The sequence below is a fragment of the Sinocyclocheilus anshuiensis genome, unplaced genomic scaffold (genome assembly GCF_001515605.1).
Source record: "Sinocyclocheilus anshuiensis isolate Anshui unplaced genomic scaffold, SAMN03320099.WGS_v1.1 scaffold1486, whole genome shotgun sequence".
Taxonomy (NCBI): Eukaryota; Metazoa; Chordata; class Actinopteri; order Cypriniformes; family Cyprinidae; genus Sinocyclocheilus; species Sinocyclocheilus anshuiensis.
The window spans coordinates 21,900-37,094 of NW_015552651.1; the positions used below are offsets into that span (position 1 = coordinate 21,900).

Below are 15,195 nucleotides of genomic sequence, written 5' to 3' on the forward strand. Positions count from 1 at the left end.
GACCTTAACAAAGGAAGTGCAGGGAAAAGTGGCGAAATCAGACGAGACTTGAGCACCAGGCCTATGAGTCACTACATGCTCAGCAACTTCATCCTTCAAAGAGAGAAGTTGCTTAAATAAGTGCAGGAGACATGTTAATGATGACTGTTTGATTTTGAAGCATTTTTGGTTTACCTTAAGCCTATCGAGAGTGTCACTGAGCGACTGCAGTCTTGCTGTTTGCTCTAGGAGCTGCGCACTGGGACTCACTGTTAATGAAAACACAAACACTGTGAAGTAATTACTGTATAAACAACAGAAATCAGACCTGATTTGACAGACCTGGAGATTTCCCAGTGATGTCCACCACTTTCACATTGGCACTCATCTGGAGGAGAGTATCCAGAAGTTGGTCTGTTTTGCGGTAGAGGGCGCTAGACAGCACCTCAGGCCTGCAGCCCTCTCGCCAGCCCAGCTTTGGCACGTTCAGAGGAGGAAGAGATGCCAGCTGAGCACGCATCTTTTCTGCCTGCGGCCCACACAGACACACACAAAAACAAAAGTGAGAAAAAATCCTCAGTGCCTGCATTGGGGAAATGTGCTTGTGAAGCAGTAGGAGAGACCTTTAGTCTGTTGTTCTCGTTCTTTAGGTGCTTTAAACTGAGTCGCTGAGCTTCAATCTGCTGAGTCAGCAGTGGAGAATCTATCACTTGCACTCCAGCAGCCGCACACACACCTTTAACATACACAGAACAAATTACTGCATGTTAACCAGTGTTAATTTTGACAGCAAATTTTTATTTGCTTGATTTGAAATTATTCGTCAATGACATTAACACTGTTGTTAACAAACACAGAGACAATTCATATATTTTTCTAAAATATTTACAAATATATACACCATGGTTTAAAAGTTTGGGATCAGTAAGTTTTTTTTAAAGTTAATACTTTTACTCTGCAAGGAGGCATTAAATCAAAGGTGACAGTAAAGAATTTATAATGTTACATAAGATTTCTATTTCAAATAAAGGCTGTTCTTTTGAACTTTCTATTCATCAAAGGATCTTGAAAAAAAAGTATCACAGTTTCCACAAAAATATTAAGCATCACAACAGTTTTCAACATTGATAATAATAAGAAATGTTTCTTGCGCATCAAACCAGTATATTAGAATGATTTCTAAAGGATCAATTGACACTGAAGACTGAAGTAATGGCTGCTGAAAATTCAGCTATATTAAAATAGATTTTTTTTAAATAATATTCCACAATATTACTGTTTTTACTGTATTTTTATCAAATAAATGCAATCATGTTAAGGTTCTCTCAAAAACATAAAAAAATCTTACTAACCCCAAATGTTTGACACGTTTCGGTAGTGTTTATTATAGCATTATATCACTGATATTTCAAAGGAAGCATCTTAGGTGGATTATATTAAATACATGAAGGATTTCCTTAATACTTCACTACATGGAGATTATAATAAAACAGCTGCAGTAATTGAGATTTCAAATATTACATTGACTTACAAGGTATATATGTAAGTGATAATGCACATTATAAAACAAACCCAACAAAGTGATTAGGATTTAAGGATTTTTGAACCTGAAAGATAATTTTTTGCTTTAATGTCTTGACTGTACATTATCATACTTATTAGATGGCTACATATTATATTAGATGAGAAGAAAGAATCCACAGAGTTTTATGGCAGACATGAAATAACATGTAGGAAGCTATGAGGAAGGAAACTACATTGTTGAATACTACTTAAATATATTAAAGAGAGGAATGTCATGATTGACCAATCAGAATCAAGTATTCGGTGCAATAAATGACATTAAGTTATGGTCACTTATTGCATGGCTCTTGATTACAGTACATGCAACTTATGAAAGGGAAACATGACAAAATCTTTGTGAAACAAAAACTAAAATAATGCTAATATCTAGTAACATAAGTAAGAATAACTTTCAAGCACACATGCAGCACACAGACAGACGATGAGTGGTAGAAAAAGAGACCGGAGATATTTAAATATTACCCTGACAAAAAAATTACCTTTTTGTTCTTCTAAAAGGAATACAAACAATGGGAGACATGTTAGACCATTTAAAATGAAGACTTAAGAAAGACATTTTAACGTAGTGTTCAAGTTAAACTGGTTCCCTTATGTTTCTCTTACCAGCAGTGATGCCACAAGTCACAATGGAGGCAATGCCAGAGGCTTGACTTCCTCTCAGGCCCTCCATGGTCATCTTTGATTGGCTGATGATTCTCCGCTTAAGCTCTACTTTCTCTGCCTCTAGTTGGTCTATGTCAGCCTGGAGAGCATCCATTGTCTCCTCAAACTCCCTACGGATTATAACAGCCACATTAAATGCCTCTATCGCTATACTGGGACATTAAGAGTCACATTAGGAGTTATGTGCAACAACCCTCTATGTCATCTCTTACTTTTCCTTCTTTTTCAGGAGCGAAACTGTCTCATCTAGGACCATCTGGATCTTCTCCACTCGCTCATCTGCATCTTTAGACGCGCTGTCCAGCTTTTTCTCCAGTAAACTGAGACGCACATTGGCCTCACTTAGTTCCTCTCCCTATAAACAAGAACCTTTTCACTCAACATTTTCACATTATTTCAAACTTTTGATATCTTGCGACTCTTAACGCTGAGTATGAGTGCTTCTACCTTCATTTTAAGGGATTTCTTCAGCTCTTTGATGACAGTTTCTCTGTCTTCAAGTTTGAGGCCGAGTCCTTCAGCATCAGTGATTTCTGCCCTTAGTGCTGCTGCTCGGACTTCCACAGGAGATATCTACAACAATACATGCATACTGAGACACAAGCACAAAGATGCATAGCCATAGTGTTAGAGAGGCAGACTGAGCACAGACTTACTCCATTCTGTGGTCTTTCAGAGTCATATTCTCCCTCCTGCATAGCGGTAGCCATCTTGTTCATGGTTGCTATGACAACACTGCATGACTGGCGCAGACACTCTTGAGGGTTTATGCCCTGTGACCCATAGATCTGAGAAACAAGAAGAAAAAAAAAACAGATAGCATTACATCCCCATTTGCTATTATATTATATTATATTATATTATATTATATTTATAAAGTAAATATATATTATATATTTAGTTTATGCTGATTTTAATAAAAAAATATTAAAAATAATATATATATTTTTTTAAATGTTTTTAAAACAGTACAGAATGAGTGACAGCAATGAGAATTGCTTAAAAGTAAAATGTCCAAACGTATTATGGTTATGTGCTTAATAATTAATTAATAATTAATAATTAACATGTTTACTTTCTATTCATCAAAAATCCAACTTATCACAGTTTCCTAAAATATTAAGCAGCACAATTGGTTTCAACACTGATAACAATAAGAAATGTTACTTGAGCAGCAATTCAGCATATGAGAATAATTTCTGAAGGATTTCTCATGTGATACTGAAGACTGGAGTAATGATGCTGAAAATTCAGCTTTGCCATTACAGGAATAAATTACATTACATTATACAAATTACACTATATTAAAATAGAAAACAGTTATTTAAAATTGTAATAATATTTCAAACTGTTACAGTTTCCACTGTATTACTGACCATATTATGTTATTATTATATATTATGACATATTATGTTATTTTATATTTTATTTTTATGGTGACCCAGACATGTTTTCTCAAGATTCACCAAAATACTGTATACCTGTTCAGCTGCTTTAAAGGCCATGTCTTCCAGTTTGAGGGCTGGCAGTCCCTCATGTTCGCTGAGAGGGGCGATGAGCTGAGCGGCTGCCGCTGCCACTTCCTGAAGCACTGCATTCACCCAGGCCAGCTGCCTTCTGCTCTCTGCCAGGGTCTCACACACCTACACACGCATAAACCTCATCAACAGAAGGCTTAGATTTATATACAATTTAATGTATAGATAATATGAATGAGATTTGGAAGCACATCACCTGGGTTCCAAAGCTGAGGGCAGCTGGGATGCCCGGTGCATCTGTGCCTGGCATGCGCCGACGGATCTTCTTGCAGAACTGTCGTATGTCACTACAGGAAGTGTCCAGATCCTTCAGCAGCACACAAAATGCTTCCTCATCCTGTCCTGTCTGTATGAAGGCCCTCAGACGCCCCACCTCCACTGCCATACAATCCAGAGCACTCTGGGTGAACTAAAGAGACATGAAGATGTGTTAAAGGTATGTGTAGCGATCCGGGTCTCTCTCTTTGTGTTTGTCTAAGTGAGTTGCTTACTTTGATGTGGTCTGCTAGCTGCACGGTACAGTCCTCAGGCTGTTCAGCAAGATGAATGCTGTAAAGGTGCTACAACACAGAGAAATGCATGTCAATAAATAACTTGATTTGTAGATTCGGAAGACAACACCAGTGCTTGAAAGACAAATAGTAGTTCACTAAGTAAGTTTAGGTTTCAAGCTTTGGTCTGTAAATGCTTTGCTGCAGTCATGATACTGAGTCCCATAGATCTGAGAAACAAGAAGAAAAAAAAAACAGATAGCATTACATCCCCATTTGCTATTATATTATATTATATTATATTATATTATATTTATAAAGTAAATATATATTATATATTTAGTTTATGCTGATTTTAATAAAAAAATATTTAAAATAATATATATATATTTTTAAATGTTTTTAAAACAGTACAGAATGAGTGACAGCAATGAGAATTGCTTAAAAGTAAAATGTCCAAACGTATTATGGTTATGTGCTTAATAATTAATTAATAATTAATAATGAACATGTTTACTTTCTATTCATCAAAAATCCAACTTATCACAGTTTCCTAAAATATTAAGCAGCACAATTGGTTTCAACACTGATAACAATAAGAAATGTTACTTGAGCAGCAATTCAGCATATGAGAATAATTTCTGAAGGATTTCTCATGTGATACTGAAGACTGGAGTAATGATGCTGAAAATTCAGCTTTGCCATTACAGGAATAAATTACATTACATTATACAAATTACACTATATTAAAATAGAAAACAGTTATTTAAAATTGTAATAATATTTCAAACTGTTACAGTTTCCACTGTATTACTGACCATATTATGTTATTATTATATATTATGACATATTATGTTATTTTATATTTTATTTTTATGGTGACCCAGACATGTTTTCTCAAGATTCACCAAAATACTGTATACCTGTTCAGCTGCTTTAAAGGCCATGTCTTCCAGTTTGAGGGCTGGCAGTCCCTCATGTTCGCTGAGAGGGGCGATGAGCTGAGCGGCTGCCGCTGCCACTTCCTGAAGCACTGCATTCACCCAGGCCAGCTGCCTTCTGCTCTCTGCCAGGGTCTCACACACCTACACACGCATAAACCTCATCAACAGAAGGCTTAGATTTATATACAATTTAATGTATAGATAATATGAATGAGATTTGGAAGCACATCACCTGGGTTCCAAAGCTGAGGGCAGCTGGGATGCCCGGTGCATCTGTGCCTGGCATGCGCCGACGGATCTTCTTGCAGAACTGTCGTATGTCACTACAGGAAGTGTCCAGATCCTTCAGCAGCACACAAAATGCTTCCTCATCCTGTCCTGTCTGTATGAAGGCCCTCAGACGCCCCACCTCCACTGCCATACAATCCAGAGCACTCTGGGTGAACTAAAGAGACATGAAGATGTGTTAAAGGTATGTGTAGCGATCCGGGTCTCTCTCTTTGTGTTTGTCTAAGTGAGTTGCTTACTTTGATGTGGTCTGCTAGCTGCACGGTACAGTCCTCAGGCTGTTCAGCAAGATGAATGCTGTAAAGGTGCTACAACACAGAGAAATGCATGTCAATAAATAACTTGATTTGTAGATTCGGAAGACAACACCAGTGCTTGAAAGACAAATAGTAGTTCACTAAGTAAGTTTAGGTTTCAAGCTTTGGTCTGTAAATGCTTTGCTGCAGTCATGATACTGAGTGAACATCTTTTTTTCCGGTAGATAGGTATGAGAATGTACTACCGTTCAAAAATTTGGGGTCATTAACATTTTACGTTTTAAAAGAAATTTTGATTCAGCAACATGTTCAATTGATCATTAGCATTAGTAGCATTAACAACATTTATAAAATTACAAATAGATAAATATTACAAATAAATAAAAATGCTGTTCATTTTAACACTGATGATAATAAGAAATGCACAGCTAATCAGCATATTAGAAGGATTTTTGAAGGATCATGTGACACTGAAGACTGGAGTAATGGCTGCTGAAAATTCAGCTTCACAGGAATAAATCACATTTTAATCTTCAATTGTAATTCAATTGTCATAACATTTCACAACATTATTTTTGATCAAATAAATGCTGTCTTGGTGAGCATAAGTCTGAATTACTGTGAATTAATTGTAGAACTGTGGAGTAGAATAATAAAAAATAAGAATATATATATATATATGGAATATTATTACAGTTCTGCAATGCAAGTGCTACAAAATGGCATTACGCTACCTGATAGTATTTAATAGCTTTGGTAAGAGGTTCCACATTGACGGTTTCATCCAGCAGGTCTTTGTACAAGAGGTCTATGAGGAAATCCAGGGATCGCTCATGAACGCTCATCTCAGAGTACAGAGAACCCACACGCTTGTACACGTCCACACTGCACTGACTCAGAGCACTGCGCAAGAGAGATAAAGAGACATCTTAAAAAAACAACAAGCCATTTGAGCTGCTTTACCCAACTTACAGCTTCAACAGGAAATATGTCAACACAGAAAAAAATAATGCCATTCATTAACATATATCATGAGGACTTAAATGCTCTTGAAGATGTTAGAAAGTGTGTGTAAGTTTAGGTAAACTTACTGTTCATATTTGTGCAGTGTTGCCTGTAGCAGTGTGAGAGAATAGATGAGTCCAGCAGCAAAGCTCAGCTGCTCTCCGACGGCTCCTCTCATGCCAGCCTTCTGAGAGCATGTCTCAGTCAACTCAAACTTCTCCTGGGCCTGTTTACTGATCAGCTCTGCCTGCAGCATACATACACAAACACATTCAACCAACACTCACAAAAAAGCACATAGCAGGTTGGAATGACCATGGTTTAGTGCTTAGCGCTCAAATGTATATTCAGAAATGTCACCTTGCAGACGAGTCGTGGGATGAGCAGTAGAGTCAGGATAGAGTCATGGTCTCCTCCGTGTTTCAGGAAGGAGTCAGGCATGAAGGAAATCAGCAGTGACACCTGTCTGTTAGCCTGAGCTACCTCCATTTTACGCAGCTCCATCTCTATGGCCTAGAATTACAAACACATACATTTTCTATGAAAGACACATACTGTTTTTTTTACCAGCAGGAGGCACACATCCCCTAACAACACAACAAACAATGACTAGTACTTAAATATAAGTACTAGTCATTTGTTTTTGTTTTTTTTGGTATACAAAAATTTGGGGGTTGGTAAGATTTTTTTATGCTTTTGAAAGAATGTTTAATGCTTTTGATCCAAAATACAGTAAAAACATGTATATTGTGAAATACTGTTGCAATTTCAAACAATGGTCTTCCATTGTAAAATATTTTACAATGTCATTTATTCCTGCAATGGCAAAGCTGAATTTACAGCCATTACCCCAGTCATTTAGAAATTATTCTAATTCTGCTTCTTAATATTTTTGCATAAACTGTGAAACATTTTTCACGATTCTTTGTTGAAAGTAAAGTAAAAAAACAACATCTATTTAGTAAAAAAATCTAAGTAAAAATGTAAAGAAACAAATTTTTTACTTGAAGTAGAAATCTTTTGTAACATTGTATTCATTTCTTTAAAAAAATCTTGCAGTCCCCAAACATTTAAACGGTAATATATCTATATTTTATTGCTACTCAGCTAAATAGTGTCATATGAATAACCAGTCAGCTGTAAACCTCTGGCTCATTTTGAGTTCAACATAATATCCTGCAGTTCAGTGAAGAAATTAATCATCTGACAATTCAGTTCGTAATTCAAACCAATAACTCCTTTGTTCAATTCAAACTGATTGCCCAATCATTGATTCATTAAAGAAATGAATGAAAACAAAAATCATGAATTAGTTTGTGAATTGGATCTGTTCAAACAAACTCTTTAATAAAAATCACTGGACTACATAAACACCACGGTTTCATTGGATTTCACTGGATTCACCTTGGCGTAAGCTTTGGTTTCCACAAATTTGATCTTGAAATCGAAGATCTCTGCAGGCTGTTGCTGCTGCTCAGTGCTGGCTTCCTGTTGGCTCATCAGCTCCCTGTTCACCTCCTGCTCCACACACACACAAATGATGTGATTTACGTGTCCCATGTGATTTGTGAGGTCTGCATTTTAAGCCGTACTAATGTGTTGAAGTTTGTATGTTGTGAAGCACAGCAGCACCTGCAGGTGTGCGGTGAGCTCTCTGTATTTCTGAATGGTCTGCTGGTAGTCTGCCACTGTTTCTTGTGCTGCCTCCACTCGCTTCTCCACCTCCCTGATGCTGACAGCACTCAGATCCAACTGCTCTCTCAACTCCAGCTCCGTCTCTCTGGCGTTCTCCTGCAGCTCATCATTCATCTCATTGATGGCTTCCTACGTCAGCACATGCACACAAACCTCAGTATACTGTTACATGGTATACACTTCTACACTAACTCTTCAAACACTCACCAGATCTGTGACAGTTTCTCGGAGCTCCCGTACTTTCTCCTCCAGGTCTAAATTACGATCCGTCAACATCTCCACCATCTCCTCCGCCCCGAGAGCAGCATCCACCTGACACACACACAAGAACACACGTAGTGATCATTTGCACACACCCTTAGCGCATTGACATATAGCTCCAAAAAGTATCATGGTATTACGCAGTTTTATTAGACATTAAACAATGACAATAATTTAATATTTTTTTATATAAAATTTAAATATATCATATTTTAATAATAATTAAACAATAATAACAATTAATTTCATTTTAAAATTTACATTTAAAACATTTAATTTTAATCATTTTTCCTTTAAATGTGCAATGTAAAAAACACGGCATTGTTTGAAATAGTTTGAAGTACCATAGTATTTTATGATTGATAGCATTTTATTATGATATTCATTCAGTACCATGGTACATATAGAAAAGTTCAGTGATATTATCATATGTTACCATAACTGTACCATGATTTCACCACAGTACTTTTTTGCAGGGGGAACTTACCCTGATCAAATGTTACTTCAGCTGTTTGAATTCATTTTAAACTACTAATGAATGTTACTAGATTGCCAGGTGTTGCAAAAATAAATAAATAAATAAATAAAAATATAATAGTTATAATATAGTTCATCATGCTATAATAATATATATTATATTATTATAAATATTATATTATATTATCATAATATTCATATATAATATTATAATACTTATTATACATTTATATAAAATATTATGATATCTCTTGAACTCAAAGAGATACAATAAACTCAGTTTTAATAGTGGCACGACTCACTTGTTCTTTGAGCTCATCAATCGTTTTCTCAGACATCTTCATTTCCTCCTGTAGTTTCTCTTTCTGGCATCTCAGGGCATCCAGCTCAAAATTCTTCTCCTCCATTAGTTTCTGTTGCTTTGCATGCTCTTGTTTCTCTGATGCAGACAAGTCACGCATCCTAATGCACAGAGCAATTGATATTATGATCTTTACAGAGCACAATCAAATAACACTGATGTAAACCATGAGACTCATTACAGACTGACCTCACCAAAGCCTCCTTCAGTCGAGCATTCTGCTCCTCTAACTGCCTCACATGGTAACTAGATGCTGCTCCATCTGATCCTGCAGGCCAGTTTGTATAGATTAATAAGCACATATTGTGGTCACTGATGAGTACTGAAACGTATACAGCGGTATGCGAAAGTTTGGGAACCCCTTGCAGACAGAATCTGTGAAAATTTTAATAATTTTAACAAAATAAGAGAGATCATACAAAATGCCTGTTATTTTTTATTTAGTACTGTCCTGAGTAAGATATTTTACATAAAAGATGTTTACATTTAGTCCACAAGAAAAAATAGCTGACATTTTTAAAATAACCCCATTCAAAAGTTTGGGAACCCTTGGTTCTTAATACTGTGTGTGGTTACCTGGATGATCCATGACTGTTTTTTTGTTTTTTGATGGTTGTTCATGAGTCCCTTGTTTGTTCTGAACAGTTAAACTGAGCACTGTTCTTCAGAAAAATCCTCTGTGTCCTGCAGATTCTTCAGTTTTCCAGCATCTTTTGCATATTTTAACCCTTTCCAGCAGTGACTGTATGATTTTGAGATCCATCTTTTCACACTGAGGACAATTGAGGGACTCAAACACAACTATTAAAAAATGTGCAAACATTCACTGATGCTCCAGAAGGAAACACGATGCATTAAAGGGTTAGTTCACCCAAAAATGAAATTAGGTCATCCTAGGTGTATATGACTTTCTTCTTTCAGACGAATCCAGTTGGAGTTATATTAAAAATGGTCTTTGATCTTTCAAGCTGTTTCATGGCACTCAGCGGGTGTTGCATGCATCCGTCCAAAAGAAGTTAATTAAAATGCGCCCATCCATTTAAAAAAAAGTGTCTCACACGGCTCCGGGGGGTGCCGTGTGATATCTTACTCAGGACAGTACTAAATAAAAAATAACATGCATTTTGTATGATCTCTCTTATTTTGTTAAAATTATTCACATTTTCACAGATTCTGCAAGGGGTTCCCAAACTTTCGCATGCCGCTGTATGTGCTGTACACCAACGTACAAAATTTTAGAGTCAATTTGTTTTTTGGAAAGAATTTAATACTTTAAATCCTCAAGGACATATTCAATTGCTCAAAAGTGACCATAAATACATTTATAATGTTACAAGCGATTTCTGTTTCACATAAATGCTGAACTTTCTATTTATTCATTCTTTCTATATTGAGCTTTCTTATAATGACACTGAAGACTGGAGACTGGCTGCTGAAAATTTAGCTTTGCCATCACACCTGCCCCCAAACTTCTGAACAGTAGCAAATGTTTAGGTGTGTTTGTACCTTTTTCCTCTATCTCATGTTTGAGTATCTCCAAGTCCATGGTCAGCTCCTCCACTCTCTCTTTTAGAGTGTAAGCCTCCAGTTGCAGTGACTCGGCCCGCTCTTCAGCCATTTCCTTATCCAGTGTGGCCATCTCAATGGCATCTGCTGTATCTGCCATCTCTTCCATGTAGCGGTCTTTAGCTTCAAGAGCTTCCTTAGATTCCTACATAATAGGATACCAGCCACTTTCATTATCCACACTCTGACACATATCATGACACATTGCTCTGCAGTAAATGTATACTTGATACCCTCTTGGCCTCCTTGAGTTGTTTCTGCAGTTCATTTTGTTGTTCCTGCATCTTACTCTTCCACTCCTGCAGCTGCTCCAGCTGAATCTTGTGCTTCTCAAGCTCCTTCAGCTTTGCCTTGTCCTCTGTCCTCTTCATCTTCAGCGTCTCCAGCTTCTCCTCCAGATCCTTCACCTGGGCACGCAGTGACTCCTCTTCCTGCAAGAGAGTGAATGCATGCATGCAGAGTGCAGTCGCTGTAAGAGACTCAAGAAGACCTCTCACGTTTACATGAATGTCAGAGAAAAGTCATGTTGTGGTTTTTGTTGCTCAATTGTTCAGAACCTAATCTAAACGATTTGGGTGTTCCTTCAACTACTTGCACTTTTGGCCCTGTGGACTTTTAGAAAACAAAAGTCACCAACATTTTTCACTCTTACTAGTAACTAATATATTCCATTTGTCTACAATCAATGTGAACATACATACTGTAATGTATTGGGTTTAATAGCATTTGAAGATGATGAAAACAATACAAAATGTAATAGCCAACTTTTTCATGTATCCTAGATTCACACAATTCATATTTTCACTTTTTCATAATTTGGTAAAATGACAGCTTTATTGGAAATGAGATACAATAAAAAATATTCTGTTCACAAGTCATATTTAGTTTTACCATTATTTCATATAATTTTGAACAGTGTAATAGTTTATATTTTTATGATTGACTTTCATATTTTTATGACTGAAATCTGGGCCTGGGACAAGGGTAAATAATAATAATAATAACTGGAAAAAAAAGTTTGCTAATAAAAATCAACCCCTGGGTCATACACTACTGTTCAAATGTTTTTTGTTTTGTTTTTTAAAGAAATTAACAATTTCCTTCAGTAAAGATCCATTAAATTGATCAAAAGTGACAGTAAAGTCATTTATAAGGTAAAAATAATAATAATGCTGTTCTATGGAACTTTCTATTTAACAAAGTATCACAAAGTTTCACAGGAATCACAGTTTCTGCATTACATATTTTTATTATATATATGTTGTTTTATTTTGATCTTATATATTATAAAATGATATAACTGTTTTCAATATTAATAATAACAAGAAATGTTTTACGCAGTAAATCATCATATTAGAATGATTTCTGAAGGATCATGTGACACTGAAGACTGGAGTAATGATGCTGAAAATACAGCTTTGCCATTACAGGAATAAATTGTATTTTAAAATATACTAAAATAGAAACAATAAATAAAATATATTAAAATCAAAACTATTTTACATTTAGATGGTATTTCACAATATTATTGTGTTTACTGTACTTTTGATCAAATAAAAGCAGACTTGGTGAGCATAAATAACTTCTTTCAAAAACATAAAAAAATCTTACCAACCCTAAACCTTTAAATGGTACTGTAAATGCACCCAAAGTTAAAGAAACACCCATTTATGATTAGTAAACAGGTCAATAGTTTTTCATAACATCTGTAACCTTGACGACCTAAAAACAGACATTTTCACAGTGCAATTGATGCAAAAGTGAATACTGTGTAACATTCTAGCTTAAAAATAAACAGAACAAAAGTAGTGGTTATATTTGTGTCTGTAAACATGTGTGACTTTAAGCATCTGACCTTGCTGGGTCCCGGGATGGGAGGAGCCCCAGGCGAAAGCAGTGTTCCCACAGGCGAAGGAATAACTGGAGCAGCCAGTGGTGTTTGGGCAGGTGTGCTGGGTTCACTGCTGCTCATCTCTCCAGCAGAAGCTGATCCTGAGCCTACCTTCACCCCCACTCCAGCCCGCGTTTGCTGAAAGACACATGCAGAGATCACTAAAGCTCCACTGATATCAAAAACTCTCAAATGAATCACGTCAACCACAAACTTTCTTTGAGATTATTTAGCAAACACAAGCGCACACAGATGTGACATGCAGGATTGAGCTCACCTTGGGCCTTCTGGTGGTGGTCTGAGGAGAAGACAAACGTACACAGATATATAACCACCACAGGTCAGAAGACAGATGAAGAACAGAGAATCAAGGAAAAAACGGAAGAAAGCACATATATAGTAAAGATTAGTAACAGAAAAAAAGCCACATGCATTAAATGAGAACTCCAAAAGCATCTGTGTGAACCTCAATAAACCACCTTCACCATTTTTTTCCATCACATGATGATAAGCTCTGCTTGTGTGTTTAACATCAAAAATGTTCTTTCAGCACATAAAGAGTCAAACACTAACCCTCTCTATGGCACTATCTGTCTGCCTGCAAAGCAGAGTGCCTGGCACCAACTGGGTCAAACAAGTACACTCGTTTACATACAAGCATGCACACATACACACACAGATGGTCAGCATATGTTTTATTTTTGTAGAGATCATGTAATTGTTATAAACCTGCTGTACATACATTTTATGGCAAACACATACACATAATTGTAAAATATTCTGAATCTATACGTCAGTTACATAAGTTACACTATCATATAAAAGTTTGGGCTCAGTAAGATTTGTTAATGTTTTTAAAAGTTTCTTATGCTCACCAAGGCTGCATTTACTTTTTGATAAACACAGTAAAAACAGTTATATTATGAAATATTATTACATTTGAATTTAATTTAATTTATTTTTAATGTAATTTATTCAGCATCATTACTTCAGTCTTCAATGTCACATGATACTTCAGAAATATAATATGCTGATTTGCAGCTGAAGAAACAGTTTTTCTATTATTATTATCAATGTTGAAAACAGTTGCTGCTTAATATTTTGGTGAAAACGATGATGCATTTTTTTCAGGATTCTTTGATTAATAGAGAGTTCAAATGGACAGTATTTATTTGAAATAATTTTTATAAAGCATTATGTCTTTACTGTTACTTTTAGTAAATTTAGTGTGCCTTTGCTGAATCAAAGTATTAATTTCTTAAAAAAAAAAAAAAAATCTTACTGACAACAAATTTGAATGAATGAACGGTAGTGTATATACATACAGTGGCCCTAAAAGTCAAACTTATGAATTTCATTCCATTGGAAAAAAGAAAAATCTAAGTAAGCGGCATCTGTTTTTTTCACAAATAATTTTCACAGTGTCCTATCAGAGTAACTGCATGTGTAGTGCATTACTTCAACTATGAATATGATCCACTAACCAGAACGTGTCCAAATAATTATAATTTTGTACAATATGCCTATTGTTTTATCATATGACTTCAGAACAAACTTCTTTTTATGAATTATTTTGCTTGTTTATTATGTTTGAGCTTTATTAATTTAAAATAAATTCCACGTTTTGATATTCTGTATTAAAATACAAAAACATTCCAACATTTTTATGTTAAATACTTCTTGTGGTCACTGTACATCATCAGATCATTTTAGTTATAGTCATCTATCAAGAGAACAAAATGTACTAATCACTCAGACAACTGACTTAAAATGAACCTTTTAGCAATTAATAAAACACTAACAACAAGAAACAACCTATTACATGCACTGACATACCAACAACCAGTAAAGAACAAAAAGAAAATTATCTCCAAAATCACACAAACACCCTAGTTAGACAATAAACAACTGAGCATTTTGCATGCCACAGAAGTAGTAAACAAGCTTTTGTACCTTACGAGTCGTAGGTGCCTGTCTCATCATTTTTACGATTGAAGAGGAAAGACACAAACAGGTGCACACACACACACACACAAACACACAAGCACCAGGTGCAGAAAAAGAGCAGGAAGAAGGATTGAGTCACATTAACAGCAGATCGAGATGAGAGCAGGCCAAGCCCACAGCAAAGCCACAAACACACTCATACAGCAGTTGGCAAGTGCTAGCCAGACACACACACACACACACACACA

General features: G+C 35.8%; 1 protein-coding gene across 5 annotated transcripts in view; it reads right to left on the bottom strand.

The window, feature by feature from the left end:
• LOC107667063 (dynactin subunit 1-like) overlaps window positions 1–15,195 on the bottom strand; it is a 31,968-nt gene that overhangs the window by 1,882 nt on the left and 14,891 nt on the right. For 2 of the 5 annotated variants that reach the window (XM_016458654.1, XM_016458658.1), the window contains 23 exons: window positions 12,965–13,138; window positions 11,343–11,540; window positions 11,050–11,254; window positions 9,733–9,811; window positions 9,485–9,644; window positions 8,652–8,756; window positions 8,382–8,573; window positions 8,154–8,267; window positions 7,110–7,262; window positions 6,836–6,996; window positions 6,479–6,647; window positions 5,727–5,795; window positions 5,432–5,644; window positions 5,179–5,340; window positions 2,883–3,014; window positions 2,674–2,799; window positions 2,439–2,581; window positions 2,167–2,336; window positions 2,043–2,054; window positions 603–715; window positions 322–508; window positions 175–248; window positions 4–93 (listed from right to left, as the gene is read on the bottom strand). In XM_016458654.1, coding sequence (XP_016314140.1) covers window positions 4–93; window positions 175–248; window positions 322–508; window positions 603–715; window positions 2,043–2,054; window positions 2,167–2,336; window positions 2,439–2,581; window positions 2,674–2,799; window positions 2,883–3,014; window positions 5,179–5,340; window positions 5,432–5,644; window positions 5,727–5,795; window positions 6,479–6,647; window positions 6,836–6,996; window positions 7,110–7,262; window positions 8,154–8,267; window positions 8,382–8,573; window positions 8,652–8,756; window positions 9,485–9,644; window positions 9,733–9,811; window positions 11,050–11,254; window positions 11,343–11,540; window positions 12,965–13,138 — 3,201 coding nt within the window. Of the gene's footprint in view, window positions 1–3; window positions 94–174; window positions 249–321; window positions 509–602; window positions 716–2,042; window positions 2,055–2,166; window positions 2,337–2,438; window positions 2,582–2,673; window positions 2,800–2,882; window positions 3,015–5,178; window positions 5,341–5,431; window positions 5,645–5,726; window positions 5,796–6,478; window positions 6,648–6,835; window positions 6,997–7,109; window positions 7,263–8,153; window positions 8,268–8,381; window positions 8,574–8,651; window positions 8,757–9,484; window positions 9,645–9,732; window positions 9,812–11,049; window positions 11,255–11,342; window positions 11,541–12,964; window positions 13,139–13,277; window positions 13,299–14,953; window positions 15,185–15,195 lie in introns of those variants that run through there. The other 3 variants (XM_016458656.1, XM_016458657.1, XM_016458655.1) reach the window with 3 other exon arrangements.